The sequence below is a fragment of the Vidua macroura genome, chromosome 16, assembly GCF_024509145.1.
Source record: "Vidua macroura isolate BioBank_ID:100142 chromosome 16, ASM2450914v1, whole genome shotgun sequence".
NCBI classification, from domain to species: Eukaryota; Metazoa; Chordata; class Aves; order Passeriformes; family Viduidae; genus Vidua; species Vidua macroura.
Window position 1 is genome coordinate 4,658,017 of NC_071586.1, and position 24,579 is coordinate 4,682,595.

At 38.0% G+C, this 24,579-nt stretch overlaps 1 protein-coding gene across 21 annotated transcripts in view; it reads left to right on the forward strand.

Moving 5' to 3' along the window:
* RBFOX1 (RNA binding fox-1 homolog 1) overlaps positions 1 to 24,579 on the forward strand; it is a 1,011,377-nt gene that overhangs the window by 956,901 nt on the left and 29,897 nt on the right. For all 21 annotated transcript variants that reach the window (XM_053991708.1, XM_053991709.1, XM_053991720.1 and 18 more), the window contains 3 exons: positions 7,333 to 7,465; positions 15,803 to 15,842; positions 24,136 to 24,200. In XM_053991708.1, the coding sequence (XP_053847683.1) occupies positions 7,333 to 7,465; positions 15,803 to 15,842; positions 24,136 to 24,200 (238 nt within the window). The remainder of the gene's footprint in view (positions 1 to 7,332; positions 7,466 to 15,802; positions 15,843 to 24,135; positions 24,201 to 24,579) is intronic.

A 24,579-nucleotide genomic window follows, 5' to 3' on the forward strand; every position in this document is an offset into this window, starting at 1 on the left:
ACATAGCTTTACAAAAAAGAGTTCTCAGTCATCTTACCCGTTCCTTTGTATCCCTTCACATCCTCCATTTTCTTCTGCTTGTTCTTGGAAACCTCTTGATGTCTTAGGGTGATGTCAGGTGGCTGCATATGCAATCCAGTTAAAGAAGGGTGAGGTGTAAGGGAATTTCTGATAACCACAGAATCACAAAATGGCTGGATCTGAGTGGCTGAGGTTGGAAGGAACCCCGGAGAACACATTGTCCACCCCTGCTCCAGCAGCAAAGCCTGGAGCAGGCTCTCCAGGACCACCCTCAAACAGCTCGTGAACATCTCCAAGGATGGAGATCCTACAGCCCCTCTGGGCAGCTGTGCCAATGACCAGCCAGTCTCACGTGGAAAAAGCTTAGGAAGGAAGATGAGACAGTTTTCAGGCTTGGGCATCAAGGTTTTGCTCAGAAGGTTACAAATTAATGGCATGTCATGGTAGCAATATGCAAAGAAACCAATAGTAGATTGTATATTGGTACATGAGAAGAGATGAAACAAAAAGAATAGTTCTATCTAGACTTAAAATAATTACAAGGAAGTCAATGTATCAAAGTCATTGAAATAATAGATCAATTAGATCTGAAAACAACTTTAAGGTAAGCAGATGAAAAGTTTTCTTCGAACAGTTAAGTGCCTTCCTATAAGTTATCATAGGAATTAATAGTAGGTTGCTTTTTACTGAAATATTTAGTTTATGGGGATTTTTTGTGTGCATTTGATTATGGTTTGGTATGGAATAATCTAAAAATCTGATTCTTCCCATGTCTGAGGCTGAAAATTTGAAAACATTCTTTTAAAGCAGTTGTCTGTTCCCTTTCTAGAAATATTTATGTGTACCTCAGTATAAAAAGTTTCACCATATTTATGTGAAATTTGGTGCTAATTTGGATTTGACAGGAAACTTAATGCAGTAGTGTTGTGTAAAGGGATTCAATTACAGTGTGCAGTGTTTTGTAAGTAACTGTCTTGCATAAAAAAGTTAATTAATCAGAGCTGTGTCAATTTCCTTGTGCCATGTCAATTTGCAGCAAGGTAATTAATCACTAATCGCCCAGCGTGCAGCAAACTAAGGGACAATCCATGAGTCATTTGTTGTTATTTTTTTCCAAATAAAGGGCACACAGAGCCATGAAGAAACACATCTTGCCTTTCATAATATTTTTATCGACAGTTTTCCATGTTGTAATAGACTGCAGCAACAAGCAGCTGTAGTTCAATGGAATATGAATATTAAAGAAACAAATGAGAGCAGATTTATAGGCCATTGCTTTTCTGTTATGTCAGTTTTGAGATTACACTGAGCAAATGAACAGTGAAAAATTACTCTTCCATGTGGAGAATGGTGATTAGACTTGTACATTAATTAGAGATTTTTGTTTTCCTTTTTAATGCATTTCAAATGAGAATGTCCTGTAAGTAGGGGTTTCTCCAAAATACACATTTATTCATTCCTAAGCAACAGTGTATAATACTGGCATGTATTTTTTTACAATGGTAAGGAAATAATTGGTCTTTAATTTTAAATATGATTCAAAATAAATAGCTTGTGAAAGAAAGAAATAGAAGTGACCAATTGTGACTCTGATGTATATGGGAAATTTCTTTTGAATGCAGTTAATTCACAACTAGATCCCAGGGAAAATCATCTCACAATAGTGACAGGAGAAGAAATGTATTTTCAGCCTGTAATTTTAAACACTGTGAGCTTTATAAAGACTTTTTTTTTTTACCCTGAATTTGAAGTATGTGTATATACATATATTTATATATAATTTAAATGCCTTTTCATGTTAAAATCTTTATTAACAAAGCTTACATTTTTCTTGCAGTGTGCTTTGGTCTGTGTATTTAGATGCACAAATCCTCTTTACCACAGTGTTTATAATTCATTCAAAGAATGCCACTTAATAATACTTATTACTATTACAGTGGAGGGAGAACACAGCACACATTGGGATAAACTGCTGATTCTGTTCCTGAAATCTCAGATAATATCATATAGATTATTCTGCTTAGCCTTTCTCAGCATGCTGCCCATTATATCTCTTTGTTTTTAATTTATTGTGTTTCCTCAACGGGGATCCTCCTGAACTATGGGAATGATGTAAATGTGTCTCCCTGTCTTTCTAGCAGTTAAACTGTGCCGCAGTAAATTAGCGATAAACCGATTCAAACACGACGGAGCATTAAAATTCTTCACCATAAAACATTTGCAAACTCTTGGTGGCAGATGACCTGCTACTCTGTGCAGAGGAGGAGAGATTAGGAGTGATGAGAGGTAGATCTGCTCATCCATTTTGATGGCACACCTTTCTTGGGGCATATGGCACCCTCATACAAATTCAAACCGCAGCACAAATGTGAAGAATAATTGCCCATTAAAGTGGCTGTATATTTTTATGACTTTGATACAAAATCTGCCCCCTGTTGTCTTTTGCATCTGCTGCTCTTTCATCTATCCCATCGCTTTAAAACTTTAATACGCAGTGTATAACCCTTAAGTATTTTTTGTCAGGTTATATTCCTCTTCTTGGGAACTCAAGCTTTTCATTGCCCCTTCAGTCTTTGTTTTTCCAGGCCTGTGTTGAGATATGGTGCGTACAAAGTGCACCTCCCTGTCATGTTCATTTAATAAAAGATTAGTAAAACAAATGCTTATATTACATCTTCGGGGAAAAATTAAGATTTGATTAAATTTCATCCATGAACTCAAAGATTAAGTTTTTCTTCCTTAAGCTCATATTTGCTTTTTCCATAAAATCATTAGTTATCTAAATTTTGCTGATACACTACTATGAATCCTGTTAATTCCAATTAAATTGCTTAAATGTGGAAATTTGCTGGCCATATTTCATGTTTGAGATTTAAAATTAAGTTCACTGAAGTGACAGTGATTCCATGTTTACAAAGTGTAAAAAGAGAAAACTTTGTAGACATATTCATTCAATTAATACGTTTCAAAATTGTGTCCCCCTAAGTACAAAAATAGAGCAAACAGGTTTAAAAAAGAAATTTTACCAGCATAATGTTCTTAAAACAATTTCATTTAGGCTGTAGTAGATGATTTGTATGATTTTGGATAATTATATTAAGGAAAGCCAAGGATTTCTACAGCATATTATTTATACTCTAATTTTTTAACTTGAAAACTTAAAATTGCTGAGTGAAGTGACTGTAGGAACTGAGTTTTGTGGTTGCAGTCTCATTCATATTTGAATAGCAGAATGAATATCTATAGAATGGATGGGGCCATTAGATGAAAATGTAAATTGTTTTCTATGGCTTGATGTTTGATTATGTATTGTCCTTAGAAAAGTATTTTTATAACCTCGTGTTATCACCTCCTATCATCAACATGCATTTGGAGAAATCTGCCTTTTCGCAGTCACAGATCAGAAGAATTCCAATAATCAAATTACTTTGATGAATTTAAGCTACTTTTGCTTAGAAGTGGGCTCAGATGCTTCCCTGCTGAGAGTCAAACACATTTCCAACCCCATTATAATAGCATTTTCACTGACTGGGTTTCAGCAGCGTGGCACTGAGGCACTAAGGAAGGCTGACCTACAAACTGTAAGTCATTAAAACCTCTGCCCCTCCTGGCTACTATCTTCATTACTTTTGGGACTGCTTAATAGCATTTAATACTTCCTGATGGGACAGCCCTTTTCATAAAATTCTTTTTATGAAGTCCATTCTTCAGTTGTGTTCTAATGCTGCCACTTCTGCTGGTTATTTTGGGGTGAGGATATTAAAAAGTTGGTAGCAAAATAAATTCTGTGGTTATTACATATTCCTACCCATCTGATTTCTCAGCTGGGCTGAAGGAGCGTTATGGGGCTTTTTTCTGAACTCAAATCCAGGGCAACAAAACCTGTTGATTATTTTACCTCTAATTTCAATCTCTGATGTTACTACCTGAGAATAGAAAGTGTGTTTTAAAAGACTCTGATTTTCAGATGGACCCAAATCAATTTTTGGGATGGATGTCATTCTGTTATGAATAAACTCAGCTGTTAGGCCTCATTTGATTGTAAGGCCTTGCAAAGCCACTCTTAGCCCCATGTTTCGTTTCCATCATGTCTGATCCTCTTCCTGACAGAACTACACCTCACTGCTCTGCCTTCCACTAATTGCTTCTTAAGGTTTTTAGTGCTTTGCTTTACTTTGCTTTAGACATTTCATGCATTATTAAGAGAGCAATGCAAGGCAAGCATAGCAAAACAATTACATTACTTCAGGCTTCTCATTCAAACTCATCCTTTGTGTTATAGATACTTTGAAAAGGATAAAAAAATCACAATCTTGTCTTAGCATCTCCCATGACTGCTGAGCCTCACTTACAGATTTTGGATTTGGTAAACTCTTATGGACTAAGTGACTCTTCCTGCTGTCTCTGTTTTCTTCCTTTTTTTCCTCTTTTGTTAAGAGAAAGCCTTCTTTCTCGTAAAAATATAATTTTAAAAAAAAGTTATTTTTGACTCATTCATTGATGGGGCACTCTGCTTTTCCAGTGGCATTTATTTGTGGAAAGCATTCACTGTCAAAGATTTGAGGTCAATGACCCTCCTTGTAATTCTTTCCAACGTGTGACTGCCATGAAGAATAAAGAGAATTTAGGATAAATGCTCAATTGTTGCAAAATATGTATCTTAATATGTCTGTGTGAAAGCTCAGTTGAATGGTACAATTCAAAGGAAAAAAATGTTCACAATCCATGCTGGGGGTTCATTCTTTCACAGAGGCATTTCCTCAGTGTTTCCCAACAATTCCAGTTAGTTTTAATTATTGCTTAGGACCCTAAAAGAACAACTGCTGTAAATATTGCCAAACGTAGATATTCACTACAAAGAATTAATTACTGGAACAGAGCTCTGGGCAGGACTTCCAGATCGTGCCTTGCAAGTCCACAACGGTGTTACATGTCTTACATTGCTGGAGGCTAGGCTTTTTTGGAGTTAGCTGGATTTTCTCTATCACTTCTGTTCTTCTTGTGAAAGTGTGTTTTCTATCAATATTTAGAAAACTATAGATGCAAGTGAAGAAATTTTAAGGTGGTTTGACTGATTTTTTTGGGGATTTTTTGTTTTGTTTTTCTTTTTTTTTTTTTTTGTAATTGCCATTTAGGTCAGTGAAATGTCTCTTGATTTTGACAGTTTAGGAGTGTCCCTAAAGGCTACACTTTATCATTTAACATGTCCACCATTCAGATATCCATTTTTCCTGGCTGTTCTCTCAAATCCATTTCCACTCATTTGCTTGAGTAAACTCTTCTGAGCACTGGTGTGTTGGGTTTGTTTCTTTTTATTTAGTTAGTTGCATTTTCTTTTTTAAGACACAAATTAACAATCAATTTATTGGAGAAACTTACTTCTAGGAATGCCTATTAGTTGGAAAGGAGTGATTTTTCTAAGGCAGGCAGACTGCAGCTGAGCATCACTCTTACACAAAGATTTGATCAGTTCTCCATTCAGTCCAGCACCTGTAACTGGAAAGGAGCAAAAGCTGGATGAAGAAAGAAAAAAAAAAAGTTGTTAGACTGGAGGGAGTGTGTAGGTCTTCTTTGAACGTTATGTAAAACTGTATTTTGCATTTTACTCTGCATATTGTATTAATTTTTATACAAGGCTGTCACTATTTACACGGGTCAATACTCAAACTTGTTGAATATGCAAAAGTCCTTACAGCATCCAGATTTCACATGGATGATGTATATGTTGTTTTTCCTTAAAGAAGTGTTTTCCAGTACAATTCCTTTAAGACTTCTTAAATGCAGTTGCTTGCAAAATTATCAACAGAATATTGAGTTCTGCAAGTTCATCTTTATGATTTTGACACATTCCTTTTATATTCTTTATAAAATATGGTATTTGCACTTTCTAAGACAGATCTAATTTATTTGCATTGCCATAAGGTTGATTTATGTTGTATCACATGCATGTAAATCTTTGCAGAATTACTGTGTAACCTTTTTGTCAGAGAGAAGGACCTAGCAAAGCCACAAAGGCACCACAGTAAAGCAGTAATAGAGAAATCACCATAATTACGGTATTTGCCTTCACACGTTCAGCCAGCAAAGCCTAAAAGTTGTGAATTTTTTCATTTTCTTTTTTCAAAAATCAAATCTTTTAAAATTTGATACTAAATGAGGGTTGAAATCAGTATTTCAGATTTGAAAATTGTTATACAACAGTATTTCCATTTGCTTGCTTTTAATTAGGGCTTTGCTGAGCAATATTTTTGTTTCACTTCTTTATTTACATACTGAAAAAAAAAATTAAACACAGTGAAATACATTTGATGTAACCTGATGCCAACAGAGCTGGATTTGATTTTATCTGTCTCACTGATGAATTCATTCAAGAAGTACCTATTCTAACATTGACACACAATATATGTACAAAGGAGAAATGAAGTAACGAAGCACTGCTTAAAAAACTGGCAGAGAAAGCAAAGTGGGAAGTTTTGTTTTTGTTTTGGGGTTTTATTATTATTTTTTTCAATTAAAACATTATCAAGGGAGAAATTTTACAGAAGGAAAGCCTCTAATACTGTATTGGTGTTCAGTTTCTGATTAACATATTTCAAGTCTCACATGGAATGGTAACTAATGTTCACAGATCCAATGGCAATATAAAAATGTCTGAGTTAATTTCTTTGTTATATGATTAAGTTCTTTCTATTTGGCCTGAATATGATGTGGATTCAGAGGTTTTCTTAAGATATACAATTTTTGCCTTTGAAGGACTGAAAGGTACTGTTATGTACATGGTGCAACCCCAAAAAATGAGAAAAGAGAGGAAAAACTCTTTGATTTATTACACAGTTAAGAGCTGGTTAATAATCCAACTCTTGAACAATAGCAAAGCTCTGTTCAATTGGCAATATCACTGGATAATTTAGATGACTTGAGGTCACCTAAGTCTCTGATGTCTCACCCCCACTCTAAACATGGCTGACTTTAGAAGACAGATCCAATAATGTGATGCAAATATCTCTGACGTTATAAATTTGAGCCTGAACTTGGACTTCGGGAGTCTCCTGGTAGCAGTGTTGGCTGAACCAGTCACCACTCTTTTCATTAGTGTCTTCTGAGAAACTCAGAGCCATAAACGACGCTGCCATCCGAATTCCCAGTTTGCCACCTGCTCTTTGCACGCAGAGATTTGTGTGAAAAGACGAGCTAAAACACCTTGGCGACTCCCTGGTCCAGCTACAGGCAAAATTTTACACCATCACAACCCCGCTGCTTGCTCCAGAATGTGGGCACTGCTCACTAATCGCTGTTTTTTTCCCTCTGCAGTGCCAGGATTCCCCTACCCTGCTGCGACCGCAGCCGCCGCGTACAGAGGTGCCCACCTACGAGGCCGAGGTCGCACGGTGTACAACACGTTCCGAGCGGCAGCTCCCCCTCCTCCCATCCCAGCCTACGGCGGGTAAGGAGCTCTGCTTCCCTCACCTCTGGCTCAGCATGGATCCCGGGAGCCTGGGCACCGTTCCCAGCCCTGCTGCATGCGGGTCGTGCCTGCCCGGCACCGGCGCCTCGCACAGCGGCTTGAAAAATGACTGTAATTTGTACTGCCATGCTTGGTGGCCTTAAGCATTTCAGATGTCACATATTGTTATGTAAATGCTCCCGCAAACGGAATGCTCCGGAACAGGGAGATTGTTTCGGCTAAAGGTATATTTTTGATGATTGCAAACATCTGGTTATTAAGGAGGTTGGATCGAGTTAACTTCTTTTTCTTCAAATCACCTGCTGAAAGTTGTCTCTGCACCTGAAGGCTTAGTGCTGTATTTTTTTTTATACAAATATTTTTTTTCTTGCAGTTTGCTTAGTTTTTCTAGTTGCCATCTTTGCCATGATAGAAATCTGGGGTGCTCCTCTCAGGACCATGGGTTTTGTGTACATTTGCCTAAATAATGCCTTAAGATTTTGCTGTCAATGACCTGCATTTACTAAAACCAAGTAGTAAACTAAGGAACCAAGAAGAGGAATTAATAGTATTAATTTCTAGTAATTCTATAATCTTATTTATTTCAGAAGATTGTTTGGGGTTTATGTATATTTTTGGGGGAAAGAAAGAATAAACAGTTTTTCCTGTAGCTCTGCAAAGGCTGACACAGAAAGGCTTTGTATGCTGCATGGAACACAAAAACCCTAGTAACATTAGCAAAAGATTTCCAGCTGTCAAGAAATTGGGAAATCTGTAAAATCAGAAAGCTTAGCAGATCCTAGGCCAGAGTAGTATTTTGTCATAAAAAGTTGATTTGCCGCTACCTCTTTGTAGAGCTGCTGGATCTTTCAGGGAAGGGGTCTGGAGGGGTTGGCATGGGCAGTGAGAGAATGTGATCTCTCTCTTTCTCTCCCTGCACTCACTGAAATCCTGTTCAGCAGCTCCTTGGCTCCCACTGGAGATGTCCCCTTGTGCTGCCAGCACAGCCCGTGTCCCCCTGCTCCATTCCAGTAGGTGACGGGTGCCCTGCACCAGTTCCCACAATTTCCCAGTAAACCTTGCTTCCATTAAGCCAAAAGGAGCATCTTTTTCCAGACAAATTTGCTAATCTCATCAGTCAGCTTTTGGCCTGAATTTTCAGGGATTTATTTATAAAGGCAGTTTGACCATTCTGTCACATTGGGCAGTAATTATCTCAAAGAAATCAGACATTGTAAAAACTAGTGTAAAAATCATGCCACAGAATCAAGTTATTTTGAAAAATGTATTCTGTTGATCTATTTGAGTGTTTTGTGTAGTTTATTGAGAAAAACAGTATTACCACTAATGGATGAAGACACTTTTCTGAAGTTTGCCTGAATTACCTTTGGGCAAGGATGATGTCCCACCAGAGTTATCCTTCTGCTGCCATACTCTCAGTTAGTCAGTCCAGGCATTTGCACATGGCAAAGATGGAAACAAGTTCAGAATGTCCCGCATTCAGATTTCAGTCAGAATTCCTCAGCTACCAAATGGATACTGCATCTAAAGGAAGTGGACTCTCCATCTCCACCTTGTTTAAAAACAAATTCTGAAATTTGAACATAGAGTGCCATATGTAGTGAGATAACAAGGTGGGCCACTCAGTTTCATGATGTCATTAACATCACCCTTTAGATAAATACAAAGTCATAAAGGTATATACAAAAATAATTACCAGCTGTGTGTGATAGTTTTTGAATTGGCCAATACTTTTTGGTTAGTATTTCCAAAATAAGTAAATATTTTCTGCCGAGTAAGTAACTTAAATTTGCCTTAATTTAAGAGGCCACATGTGGGTGCTCTATGTGTATATGTGTGTGGTGGTATACTCATTATTATAATTAGTTCAGTGACTCAGCAGCAAGAATTCCATTTCCAAGTGTAGCATATGTATATCCTCATGTAATTGTACTGCAGATTGCCAGCACCTTTAGCAGTAACTTAGACATGTAACACAGAGAACTCCTGTTCTAAGTCAGTGCAGAGGTTCTGCAGGCAGGTCCAGCTATGCTCCAGCTGAACTGGTTTCCAGGAGCTCAGCTCAGCACTCACACTGCTCTGCAGGGTGGTTGGACAGGCTGGTTGGAGCTCATCCCCTTCATGCTCATGCCAAATCTGGCTTCAGAGGGAGCCCTGCATTGTCACAGGTCCCATCATCTTGCTCTGATGCCTTCCAGGTGTCTGTCAGGAACCCTTGCTAATCTAGGGCTCATTTTGCCACCAAACATAATTTGACACTGCAAAAGGTTTCACTTACTCAGCCCTGTCTTAAATCATGTTTAAGTTCAGATATTTAAGTTTCTCCATCCACCTGTGCTTTCCAATAAGGCCCTGCTTTCTGAATTGCCCATTTTGTAATTCATGAGTCAGTACAGAAGTTATACATATCTCTGTTGCACTGATCCACAGCTGGGGTAATAAAGCTTTATTTTCCCATAATTTCTTTGGCCTGGCATGTTAGATCTCATGTTGGTGTTTCCACTGATACAAGAGTTTAATGCGGAATTGCTGAGTGATTCTTTGTTCTCTGCTCACCTATTCTATCCTGTGACCCATCAAAGAAGCAATAAGGAATTTCCATCAGAAAAAAATCTGTAATCAATATAAATAAGTTAAGAGAATGTGGTTTTTGGTCGCAACGTGAATAGAAGTCAAGGAAAATTACTAAGATAGTAAAGATCTCATAGGGAATGAATCAGATTAGAAAAGGAAGCAGGCAACTTGGAATATAATTTGTTGATAAGAAAAATTGAGTAAGTTTTGAATGCTGCTCTGCAATCAACTTAGTAGCAATTTATTATTTTTCACTCAAGGAAGGGGCCCAGCCTTACAGCCAAGTAAACAGTTTTATACTTAAGTATTTTCAGTCATTAAAAAAAATATTACACATTTTCTATAATGACAGATATAATTTTAATAATAAATTTACATTAAAATCCATCAATGTTTAATTAGAAAAATATTTCAAGAAAGAACCTGTGAGTAGTTGCAAAATATAAAGCTGAAGATTGCAACTACCTCTTTTAATTTTCTTTTATTTCATTCACCTTAGTCCTTGATCTACCTCTAGGTCTTGTGGTCACAAGGCAGGATGAGTTGTAGTGATTCCTGTTGAAAGGTGTCATCTGCTGTGCCTCCCACTTACTGGGGAGCAGCAGACAGGCTTTGCTAGGTCCCAGGGAAATTGCTGGGTATAACCATATTTAAGGCCATTATTTTCTTATAAATCAAAGAATAGCAGGTGTGCTTTAAAATGTGTCATTTAAAAATGGAATTACTGTTCATGAGATAAATGGCACTACCTCAGTAATTAATGGATCCTTCACTTCTGAGTGAGACATTTCACAATTCCTTGAGATAGCATCTTGTTTATTAGCTCACAGAAAATGCTTCACTTTTAGCATCTGTGGCATCACCTCTAATGCCTTGAAACACGAGAGTGTGCAGCTGACTTATAACTACATGTAATTAATGTATGTATCATAAACCCCCCTGACACTGAAATGGGGAGTAAAGCTTGGCTTGTGTGAGAATACTGAAACTAAAATTTAGAGTCTGGAAGTCTGCACTGCATGGGGAGCTTAACCTCAAAATGGTGCAACAGGAGAGGGAAGCGAGATCTTGAATCTGTTGTCAAGAAAACCCAGTCATGGTATGTCTGGTAGTAGAGCAGTAGTAGATAGCAGGAGTAGTGAAACTAATGTGGAGCCTTTCTGTTTCAGCATCCTTTGCTTTAAATTCTTCACAAGTTTAGTGTGTGATGACTTTGTCTTCACATTTCCCCTCTGCTCCTTTCAGCTCTGATGAAGCTAACAGAGAATTAGCTTTCAGTCTGTATCTCCTCCTCTGCTGTCTTTCCTGGGAAAGCAGGGGAGAGAAATACACTTTTTTCTCTTTGAAAAGAACAGTTAAAAAAAAAAAAACCCAAACCCAACCCTAAATAGAATTGTGACTTTGTGGGGAGTGTGAAGGAGAAATAACAGAGACTATTCAGAAGCTGTTCCTCTTGTTAAAATAAACATTCTGAAGTGCTACTTGTTCACTGATTCAAAATGAAAATACAGCTTTATTTTCCATCCCTTATGCTGAATTCTAAATTTAAGATTAGCATGAGCTACTACATCTACTCTGGTTGTTATGGGTTTTTCCCATTCTATTTCCTTGGGCTCATGAAAACTTCCCCTTACTTTGGACTCTGTGTATGTATATGTGCAATTGTTGGAACAAAAAATGGGTTTTGCCAGGATATATTGATTCATGTCTGTCAGCTTTGTTCTCTGCAGCAATGCCCTCAGTCAATATCACAAAGCAGAAAATGTAACTTGTCCATGGCAGAAGCTGTTGAAACTGTAAAGCCAATAAACTGGAATTAGAGAACATCCTAAAAAGTTGAAACTACCTCTTAAAAGAGTTTCAGTTTGATGTTTATAGCCCTTAAAACTCTGTTATTAGAGTGTGGGAAAGTGTTGCTTCAGTTCTGTCTTTGGTTTAAATAAGGCTGTAGCTGCACCTCTTGTATCATTTGTCTCATGAAGGCCCCAGATAAAGGGTTCACGTTAAAGGTGATTTCCAGACCAGGAGCTGGACAGTGTAGGACAGTGAGGGTGACCCTCCCAGCAAGCAGAAAACAGAGAACTGTTATTCTTATAGTTGTGCTGGAGTGGTAATGGTGAGCTGTGACCATTGCTGTGCCCAGGAAGGAAATCAGGGTGTGCTGCCCATTTGTTCCCTTGAATCCACCACTCTGGGTGAGCCTCAGGCTGGGTGTGCTGCCCTGGGCAGGACGTGCGTGGTGAGGGCCATGGATCCTCAGCTGCTGGGAAGTTTCTCAGCCAAGGTTTGCACAATCAAGGGCTGTCTTTTTATGTCATTGATAAATTATTCAACTCAATCCTTTTGAAAGATGAGGACAGAAAAATGATAATGAAGACAGATGTAGTTCTCCCAGGATATTTTAAAGGTGGAAGATAAACTAGTAAAGAGTTTGTGTTAATGTAGTTACAAAAAGTGATTATAAGACTCGGAGACTTAAAGGAGCTAAACCCATGAAAGTCAGATGTATAATATCTGATGAGGAAAGAGTTCCCTATTTAGATAAAATTAATTTCAGGAAATGATTGCCACATATGCTGTTATTTAGATGTACATTTTCTTATTAAATCAAGATTTCTCCCTTCTCTGAGTTTTCCTTAGCACAGTAAAATAATCAAATACAACTGAATAAATCCCCCACATTTCTTCTTTTTAATGCCTTCAGGAAGCACATTCACATATCCATTCCTTGGGTGAAGTAACTCAGATTTCAGGAACGTGGCTATTTAAAAACCCTTGGTTGTTTTACAAGGAGCACAAGACTTACCTGCCTACCAGGATTTTTTTTTTTTTTTAATAAAAAGTGTAAAAGGAGCAGTGGTAAGATGGGTCCCTGTGTGATGCCTTCAATCTCTTCCCAAACTCAAAACATCCCCTTTGTTTTCTGCCTAGAGCCTCAGAGAGAGAAAAAAGGATGATAAACTGAGCAAATTAAACCAAATTAACAAAAAAAACCCAAATAAACAAACAAAAAAAACCCCTTGGAAATTTATATACTAAAGGAAGGAAAAGCAAAACTTAGTTCTTGATCGTTTACACTTTGTACTTCTGATGAAGGTGCTGTTAGAAAATACATTTGACTCTACTAGCAAGATTCAGTCAGGAATCAACAAATAACAAGGACTCTGAATAGAGGAAATATTCTCTGAAAAATATATGAAGTGTGAAGAATTACTTTTCCTCAAACTTCAGGATAAGCAGAAGGGTTTTTATTTAATATCACTGTCATAATGCAAGATCATGGAGAGGAAATAAGATAAAATCAGCTGATTTTTTTTTTTTGTAGTGCAAGTCCTGCTTGGGACTGTTATACTCATTTGCCTGATTCGGTCACTTCATCTTAATATTGGCCGTGTCTAATGATGGAGTTATGCATATATGTCTCATTTTAGTGATGGGTACATTTTTCAGCATAGTGTTTATGAAGTGGTTTCATTTAGAACTCAAAATAAGTTTCTGTCTGTACATGACTGGAAGGAAGACTGGGTTGGATGAATGAACCTGTCCAAGATTACAACCAGCTGCACTTAGGAATGAAAAATATATCAGCTTTATTCATCTTTGCTGTATAGCCACAGATCACCAAGAGGAGGAAGAGAGACGTTTCCCTTTCTGACACATGCTTTCTCAGAAACATTATTTTCTGAAAAGCAATGTTTAATAGTAATTGAGAGTAGGATGTTTGAATGTACAGTGATGGCTTGGCCTGGGCTGGCTGCCAGACCCTCGCCCAGCTCTGCTCTCCTTCCCCTGCTCAAGAGTACAGGGGGAGAAAGGAGGATGGAAAAGTTCTTGGGTTGAGATAAATACAGAGACATTTCATGCCAATTGCCATCATGAGCAAAACAGACTTGACTTGAAAAATGAATTGAATTTGCTATTGAAGTGCAGTTAGATGGTTATAAATGGCGGTAGGACCTAAACCACCTTCCCCAACTCGTCCCCCATCTCCAGCAGGAGTGGCACAGGGATGTGAGGACCTGAGGGCTGGGAAGTGGGGTCACAGTAAACTCCTCAGTGTTCTTTGTGTGTCATCTCATCCGAGTCCTTCCATGCTGTCCATGATTGTGTGCTCCTACCTCACAGTCGTGTGGAATGCTTTATTTCTTACATGCAAACAGGTAAAGAAAAACATGGAATGCTTTAAAATAATCAGAGTATCCAAACCAAAATGAAGGTATGCTGCAGAGTAAGTAACAGCCTCTCTGAAAGCTGCCAGTATAGGCCAGGTTTTGCATATTTTGCTCTGCAGGCATAACAAATAGAAAAATATATGAGTAAAGGTCTGACCCTAATGAAATAAATGGCAGACACTCTGATTTAAGTGGAGCTGAGTTTTCACATGTTATTATTCCATAGCAAACTTTTATCATCAGTGTGGTTTTAATCCATGTTGTTGTGTGCATATTTATGATTTTCTCAAGTGATTCTTACTTAGATACATATCAGCTCAGCCCTGTGGTGTTTGGTCACTGACCTCAATAGATCAGTTATATTTCTGACATCAAAATTCTTGTTGGAATTGCAAAATGGCTTAGGCTAGCAACTTGGTAATAACTGTTATTCCTAGATAATAGTATTCCTAAATTGAATATATTGTTACATAAAACCCTACTGTTTAATTAGCTCACATGCTTAGCCCTTGAAACAGCTTGGGTTGAGTAAGATACTGGAAATGCACATTTCAGGTTGCAGAACTGCCAAATGGATGTAAAATTGCAGGAATGACCTAATGGGTGTAATTGTTAGGCCACTGTTGTGCAGTTGGAGTTTTATTTAGTGTAATCATTTAAGCTGTCTCTGTCATACTGTGTCATTTATCCTGGAGAGTTTAGAATCTTCCACTGTTTACACTGATGATTGATCTTAGCTGAAATGAGTCCATCTCTGGGTGAACTGGTAACAGCAATGTTACCACATTTTTTTGAGAGAAGAAGTAGTAATGTATCCAACCAACCAAAACAGGGGAGCTCAGAACCACTGGCATGCTTGCCAAAGCTGTAAAATGCTCAAGTAGGCAAAGTGATTTTTTCTTTTTCATAAGAATAGCACCCTGAAATTCTCAATAGATCAGTTGTCAGTATTGGTAATGTGCACCGAGCCAACAATGCAGTACCTGTGGGTTCTCTCACCTCTCTGTAGAGTGAATATTGAGATTTGACCCAGTGGGTAGAACACCACCAGTGTAATTATTTCACCAACTCCTCTCACCGTTTAACCTTAGGCTGTGTTTTGTTTGCCATCTAAGTAATGAGAAGTAACCCTTTATTTCAGAGTGTCAGCATACTTGCAGGATAAGAAGCAGTGGTTTAAGAGTTAGCTTTTTGCAAGGATATTGAAACTGGATGTAGGATTGGCCCACTGAAAATTTTTATCAGAAAGAAAAAATGCTGTCAATATGTGACCTCTTAAAACTAAAAAGAGGGGAAGAAAAAATCCCCCGAACTTTATCAAAAGTCTTTTCCAATCCTGCCATGCTTTGCCTTTGACTAAGCATTTGGCATACTTGATAAGATGATGTATTTGGTCCAGGTTCACTTCTGATAATTACTACCAACCTCCTTAACCAATGTGAAGGGTGCCTTCCTTCCCCCTCCCCTCTGTTCTTGTGAGAGACTAACCTCAGCTGTGCAGGGGTTGGTGGCATTTGCATGTGGAAATGCACTAATATGGATGTTTTTCTTTGTGTGTGCATCCTTGCAGTGTTGTATACCAGGATGGATTTTATGGTGCAGACATTTATGTAAGTATTCATTGATGTGCATGCTGTCCTTGTACATTACCAGAGTCATTCTTTTTACAAGTTTGCTGCCTAGCTTGACTCTGTTTTGTCTATTTACCATCCCTTGCCTGTCAGAAAGAATTGAGAAGAATATCTCTCACATTGGAAGACCTTTCTGTTCATTACATCTATCATTGTTCAGTGGAGCTGAATTAACTCTTCAATCAAATGCTGAATGAATGCAAAAAGATGTGAAAAATGTGTGTGCGTGTGTGGAGGGGCGTCTCCCTTCGTAATTGAAGTTCAAAGGAAAAATAAAGCAAAGCACAAACATTCTTTTGCAAATCCCCAAAAGCTCTTTTAAAAAAAAAAATCAAGGCAAGCTGCATATTATTGATACTTGAAGTATGAAAGGACTTCATGGAGAGATACAGGTTTCCCAAATCCAGCCAACACTGGGAATATGTAGGTGTCATGGTGATAGTAGAGCTTAATGGCATAGTAAGTTTAAGATATGGCAATGTTTGTCTGTAATCTGAGTAGGCTGCTAAAAATTGCACTTCTAGAATCCACTAATTTCAGTTTAAAGAAGATGGGTAGAGACTGCTCATAATACAAGTTGATAATTTGCTAGGAAAGATTCAGAGTCCTGGATCCATCATTATCTGTGCACCTATTTGTTCACCAATTTCACCTTAAATAATATGTTTACTCTTTTTTTTTTTTTTGCTATTTTTTTCAAGTTTTCATACATTGTTTTTTCTTGACAACTTTTTTTTCTTGAATGTGTGCAAAGAGTCTCCATATGTCTGAGTATTCCAGAGGTTTCAGTGGGTCGAGGCTAAATTTCGCTCAAAAATTCTAATACCTTATGTGTAGATGTAAAATATTTCACTGATAGTAAGCAATATTTAGTTTGTTATTCTTTTAATAAGGCAATCTGCTTCTAAGTTACAGGTATCATCTTTGTTTCACCAGAAAACCTTCTGTAACCTACTTGTACTGTTTCACTTGAGATAAAATGAGATGGATGAGTTGAAATTTATATCAATATTAAAAATTAAATAGGCAATGCTAGGAAACATCCCTTGTGGTCATTATCAGCAATCTTCTAGAACTATGCCCAAGGGAGCAGATTTTTGACAGTAAGTTTTATATAAAGAAGCAAAACAATTTGTATGGATGGATGAAGTAGGTTTTGTTTTTCTGATGGAGGTGGAAAGGCTGATCCTTATCTGAAAATTCATTTGTGCAGCTTCAAAACATATTTAAAATGAATCAGCAAGGGTTAAAGTCCTCTCCCTATGTACTTATGTAGTCAGTGATGTTATCAGTAAGATATTGTTTACAACACAAGAATCACCCCCTGGCTAAAGGTTTGCTCAAGCCAAAGAAGTGGCTCTGATCTCACCCAAACATGCTGCTGCCCAATTTTTGAGCTGTATAGGACACGTGTTACATGTGGAATTTCTTCAAGTGTGGTTTCCAATTGTCATGTTCCTTCAAACCATCCATTTTACATCCATTTTGCTCAGTTTGCCAACCCAGAAATCTGCAGGGCAACAAGGCATCTTTCTCAGGAGGGCTCGGGGTGAGAGAATAGGTGGGAGCTAAATGCTACTGGAGCAGTTTGTAGGTTTGGAGCCCACTGCTGCTGAAAGCCAGGAATAGCTCATTGGTGATGGACAATATTATTCCTAAGTGGCCTCACACCCTCTCACAGACCTTAATATTTTGTTTCCAAATGGAGGGTGGTTTCAATGAGAAAGATACTGACTAAATTACTAATTTCTAGTATAGCCTCAGTTTTGTTGTGTGCTTTAGGAAATGGAATAACTATACTGCTTTTCACTCAGTTGCAGCCTCTTACTTCTGATTGCAGATCTTAGTTCTCTTAATGCAACAGAATGTTTATCTTTATAGCAGGTGACAGAATTAAAACACTCTTCTGGAAATTTAATTTCTTTATAATATACAAATCTTTTTTATTTTATAAATAATTTTTCTTCACATTTGTGCCTTCTTGCATATAAAGCATTTGCAGGGGAGGGAGAGAGAGGTAGAAAGAACTGGCATAAATCAAATGAAACCTTAAAATTCACAGTGTATTAGTTCTTAGTGCAGCAGTTTGCAGCAGACCAAGTTATTTATTAAATCCCAATTGTTTATGACATAGTTCCACTCAGCTTTTCATTTTAAGTGCAAAGCTGAAGCTTTGTGAAATGACAAATGCTCTGTGAAAAAAAGGAGAAAAAACATTTAAACAATGTAGGGTTTAATGGCAGATTGGAGGGAAAGAAGCCTTAGAAATACCACAGAAAGCAAAACAAGAGGCACGCAGTAGTGAAAAGCCAGATCAAAAATGTGCATTAATGGGTACATCAGAGTGGGTTTCATCCTGCTCTGATCACACTGAGGAGAAATTGATGGAGTCTGCTATTTTTTGCATAACTTGTTATCAACAGAGCCTCTGGTGAGAGAAACCACAGATTTAGGGGAAAGGAGGGAGGGGAGACACAAAAAGATACTGGTTGGGTAAAAACTGCAGGGTGAACCAAGAACAGCAAATATCCAGAGCTGCTCAATACTAACCAGTGGAATAGAAAAGATTAGGAATATAAAAATAGGTGAGAAATACAGTCTAAAGTGAAAAATCAACAGCCATGATTCCAGATGTAATATAATATATTCTGTATTTAATATAATTCTATATGGAATGTAATAATCCTTCTGAAATAGCTGAGCTATTGAATTCCCTTTTAAATGTGACTTTGAGTAGGAAAAATAAAGGAGATTATTAGGAAGTAAGGAAGACCTTTTAAAATTAAGTATTGATTCACTAAGAGAAAAAGTCATTAAAAGAGAATTAAAGTTGCCTGCCAGCAAATATAGAAGTTCTTAGATGAAGATTGACACCTGTGAAAATAAGAAAATACACTCCACAAAATGAAGCAAAAAATAGTAACAGTCTCAGAAATAGGCAGTTAAAATAATAGCTCTGCTTTATCTTAAATCTGTTCCTTTTTTTTATTACCATTGTCATAAAGAATGTTTTCAGACTATGTCTGTCATCAATCCACACCTAAAATGTGGGAAGGCTCAGAAAATGAGAACCTTCCACACCCTGTCACCACCAGCTCCAGAAGCCCCCTGGTAATGGTTTAACCATGGACATTAGTCAGTCTTACTGCTCACAGCAAGGTTTCCTAAAATTCCCAGGATTTTGCACCTGTTATAATGCAGCTCGAGAGAATCCATGGTAAAATATACATATATAGGTTTTAATTTTTTAAAATTTTTTTTGAGCTGCAAAGGGCAAGAATAAGGCAGATTTTTATGGTCAGGGGTATAGAATGAGACTATTCCCTAAGAGCTATTGCCATCCCCTTTAGCTCAAAGCCAGGATGGAGTTGGGGATGGAGGATTTATTTGTTTCCCAGGGGAGAAGCAGAGGTAATTATCTAAGCAGCATTCCCCTGACCCCAGGTGAAAGTCCCTGGAAGCCATCTGGTCCCCTGAAAGGCACTGTTCTGAGGTGAGAAACAAGGATTTGCAGATAGCACTGAAGGTTTTTTTCAAGAACGAAGGATTTTTTGTGTTTGCCAGTGGAAGGGTGTGCCATGGCCTGTGACTCACAGAAACAGAGCAAGAAGAGGAGAAATTACTTTGCCAAGGGCAAAAGGGTCCCCAGGGAGCAGTGGGTTGTTCTTTCCACTGCTCTGTGTGCTGGAACGCTCCATGATGCCTTTTTAAAGGTTTGGGTAGGCAGGGATGAAATGGCTTTTGATCTCATCTTTATTTGTGATGTTAAAAGTACATGGAAAAAGGTACCAGATGACGTCTGGTGATTTTATTTGGCTGGGATTAGTGCAGGTGGTGCCTGGATATTTTACCAAGAGTTTTTCTGAGGCAGCAGCTACCTCTGGGAACATGATATAGAATTACTCCAAACCTTGCACGCAGGTCAGGTCCACAGTTTGAGCCAGCACAAATTTGTGTTGGATTGTTTATTTATTTTTTAATTCTCCCACTCAAAATTTTCATCCCTGGGCAGAGCAAGTGCTGTTGAAATCTCAATAACATGTGAGTGGAGGAAAATGAACTGATACTTTCTATATTCTGCAGCTCCAAGTTTACTTCATGTAATCTTTAATACCATTCTTCTATTTGTAGTTAATAAGGCAGGTCTAATTCTCAGTACTAGAGAAGGTTTGGAACCTTGATTAATTGAATTTATGTTGACAAATTACTCTGAGAGATCCTTGAGTGAAAGGAAGTATAGGAAGTATAAATTGAGAAAAATTAACTCTCAACATTCATATGAAATATTAAATATGTAGCTAATAGAAAAAAAATACTCATCATTTAGAATCACTTTGTGTTTCATTATATCTGAAATCATAAGAAAAAAGTGATTTGGCTATTTTTTGAGGAGGTGCACACATGCATATGTGGTTTTGTAGTCTCTAGATTTTGTCTGGTAAGTTTTTTGTGGAAATTAGCCTTACTGCAGATACACACACTTTATTTAAAAATTCACTTGTATTCAAGTTTCTGTTCATTTCCATTTTATCATATCTTATTCAAAATGTATGTGATTTCTTTCTAAAATTGATTAAGATTTCCCTATAAAAATCACTAACTGATCTCTGACAGATCCCACTGCTCTTTTCTTGTTTGCCACAGATGTATAAAACATTGAGAGGGAAATTCTAATGAATTGCTCTGGGGAATTTGCCTAAATTCCTTCCTTACAGCCTTCTTTCCATCCTTCCTTCCTCATTCAAATCATTCCATTCCTGTTTCTTTATGGAGCAGTGTTGCAGGAGCCTGTGTGTGGCCATAAGTTGCCACAGCCACGACACCCACTGATGGCAAAACCTCACCATGCTGGATGCACACTCATGTCAAATCTTACTAATCCTCAAAGAAATATGTGAGAAAGTGGATTCTGTGTGTGCAAATGGCAAAAATAGTCCACCAGCTGCATTTTATTTTCCAGATTCAGTCACAAAGTCACAGATAGTGATACTATTGTTAATTTTTAAAACTACTTAAGCTCCTGTAACACTGTTTTATCATTGTTCTGCAAGTAGCAAATACGGGAGCACAGATAAGGCAGTAAACATATTTTCATTATGGTATCTGAATTTATTATTTTCAAAATGATAATCCAAAGTCAGGTACTTTCTGCCTGAATAGAAATATAAGATGAAAAAAAGATTTCCTAAAACATTTCTAATTCTTAGGAACTGAGAATTGTTAATTTTTTAAATGTAATTATTGCACAATTTTGTTCTGAGTGTTTTATTTTGCAATATAGTCTAAGGCATGAGGATAATTACATAATGTTACTCAAGAGATGTAGTGAAGATTACTGGTGTATTCTCCACCTAAAATATCAGCCAAGTTCAAAATTAGAGGAAAATTGTGAAATAGATCTTGTTACAGAAGTTGAGTTCAGGGGTTTGAACTGGAATCCCACCCCAATTTCCAGTGTAAAGAGTACCTCCAAGTATTTTCTTCCTGCAGTAATCAAAAATCACCTGAAGTAATTGAAGTAAAACAATGAGAAAACTTGGTACAACAGCAAAACTGCAGAACACAAGCCCCATAAAAATAATTTGCTTAAGCATATTTTAATGTGTAACTTATGCTAGTTTATTTTAAAATTATGAATTAATGCCATGGGATGGTAGGGAATTAGGTTTTCCCTGATACCCAAATGCATCTTGCTTTTTTTAGTTCTCCAGAGAATCCAGGCAAATTCAATGCCTTCAATCTCTTTTTATTTGTATTGCTTTATACTCATTCTTGCCAGGGCTCTCATAAATGTCAGACTGATTGCTGAATCCAAAACATCTTAATAAAGTTCAGAGTCGAGCTTCATTGTTCAGCAGAAATTCTTTGAAAGCAAATCAAAATGTAAGCATAAAAGGAATGTAGCTCTTGTGTTTAGGGAGCAAGAAAGGGTCTCTGATCACACACTGACCAATTTTTGGTGATAGTTAAGTGAAGGAAAGGAAACCAGTTCTCCCAGAGCCCACCAGATTTCAGAGCAGCTGCTGTGGGAACAGCCTGTCTCGTTTTTCTCCCATTCAGAACTGCTCGTGGTGGGCTGTTCTCAATTCCATACTGTGGTAGGAGCTGTTGTGTGCAGAGCTGGACTCACTTGGAGTGGCTCTCACTTTTGAATCAGGGGTTTTAGAAGTGGACAGCAGGCCAGGCAAGGGAGCTGGACACCCTGAACAGAACCATGTCAGACTTCAGATCTGCCACACACTGCCAGACTGGATCATGAAAACAAATTCACTATCTTCCTCATATCAGCACTCTGGGAAAAAAAGAGAAAAAAAAATGTGGGGGGGAAGGTGTCATATCTCACAGAATCACAGAATCACCAGGTTGGAGGAGACCTTCAAGATGGAGTTCAACCCATGCCCCAACATCCCAACTAAGCCCTGGCACCGAGTGCCACTTCCAGGCTTCTTCTGAACACATCCAGGGATAGTGACCCCACCACCTCCCCGGGCAGACAATTCCAAATATTTAGCCCTCAAAAACCAGGAGGCGAGAACAGATAAATTGGTATCATCTCTCACCTCTCTCACTTTGACAGGGGCCAGCACAAGTGTGCAGTTTGAATTTCTCTCCTCTCAGTTTGCACCTGGTGACATTATTTGATATCCAAAGCCCTGTACGTACATATCTGCAGCAGCGTGTGCCTCTTGCACGTTTTTGACAGTGATAGCCTTCTGCTGGGTTATAAAAATGAAATTATCTGAAATGAGAAGGTGTTTTGTCTCACTGCCTCTGTGTGTGCTCAAAGGAGCACAGGAGAGCACGTGGGGGTTTAGGAAATGCTCATTCCTGCGTGATCCCAGGGCTTGTGTGACACAATTGCTGCTGGCAGGGAGCTGGCCAGGAGCAGGGAGGGACATGTCCTGTTGTCTGTGTGAGCACTTGAAAAAAAAAAAAAAAATCAGAAAGAATATTCTTCAAATAAGCTGACAGTTCAAAGCCTGGAGTTTCTAATGAGCTGTCAGTGTATGTAAAACTTGTGTTTATTCTTAGGGTGATGTGGCATTGTCAGCTGAACGATTGATTTCCAAACCCAACCTACTTCAAATGTTCAAACCCACAAAGGTTTACATGTGTTAGGGATGAAAGCCATTCAGCCAAGCAAAGTGGTAGAAGGGGAAATAGCTTGTAAAAGTAGTTCAGATTGCTGTTCTGAAAAGAGCGAATTTTTATTTGCAAAATCAGACTAGAAAACCCACAAAAGTTACCACAGTAAAAATGTTCTACTGTTACAGTAAAGGCTGGCCCATTGTGGCCTATTCTTCCTGCTTCAGCACAATATCTGGGGTGAATGCAGCCTTCCAAAAAAAAAAAAAAAAAAGGAAAAAACCAATCAATTCCAGCGAACACTTCAGCAAAAGAGTGAATTTTATTCAAAGCTGAGTGAGCTGATACTGTCTTACTCAGCTCTTTGTTAGGGAGGGGGTGGCTGGGGAAGGCACCACAGCAGCCCTGTCCCAGAGGGTGCTGGGGGGAGAATTCTAATTGGGACGTAAATCGTGTTTGTGTTATCAGCGGGCCTGGGCTGGGGCTGTTAATTGGCATGCTGAGATCATTTGGAAATGGTTGATGTAACACTGTGGTCCATTGAACAGGAAGCTCTGCTGTTTTCACAGTTTGATAATCAATGCATCACTGCACTCAATTCCTTTCCAATGTGTGTTTGTTTGTCCTGTTTGCTTAATTGAACAGCTGGAATTACTGTTACATACAACTGAATGTTAATTCATGGAAGAGAATTTTGCTTCTTCATTATAATTTTATGTATAAATTGGAAACCTATGTAACATTAAGTGTTAATTGAGTGCACAAATTCATAGGTTTAATCAACCAGGCATGATAAATCATATTTTGTGCAAACAAAGAATTGACTTTTTGCTGAGTTTGTCTTTTAAGTTTAGCACTGCTTTGTGAATATACATACACTTTGTTCATACGAACAATTGCTGCTTGAAAACTTGAAGAATCCAGTAATAATCCAGTAAAAAAGCTTACACTGATCAGTAGAGTTCATTGCTTTCTCCTGATCTCTGGGACAAACCTTAAAAAGTTTGTGATGCTCCATTTTGCTTAACAATTCACCGAAATATTTCCCTTAACATTTCACTGCAGTATTTCCTATGCATTTAACTGAACTGCAGCATGACTGTACTCTTTCAATTGTTGTCAAATGTTGCAAAATGTGATTGAAGGTGCCATGGCAATGCAGTTAGAGCGTGAGTTTGTGTTTCAGGGTGGTTATGCTGCCTACCGGTATGCCCAGCCTGCCACTGCCACTGCAGCTGCCTACAGTGACAGGTAAGAACTCCTTTCCTGCTCAGAAATATTTGACCAGTGGAAGTTGAAGTTGATTCTATAAATTTGCCTTGTTGAAGTCTCATAACTGTCTTGTTGCTCTGCAGATAATTGTGATATCTAAAGCAGGCTGTTTTATTATAATCCATGAATAGCCATAAATTGAGAGACTTTAGCCCTTGATTGAGAATCAGGCATGAGATGTGCACATTCCCAAGCTGTAGATCATCCAGTTAATGTCTGTGACCCTTGTACAATGCAGATAAATAAATGTGCAGATTCACGATGGTCTGCTACTAAGGATCATTATTTGTCTTAGTATTATTTCAGTTGATTTAGAACCTTGAACCTATTGAGTGCCCTCAATTCTCATTGACATTGT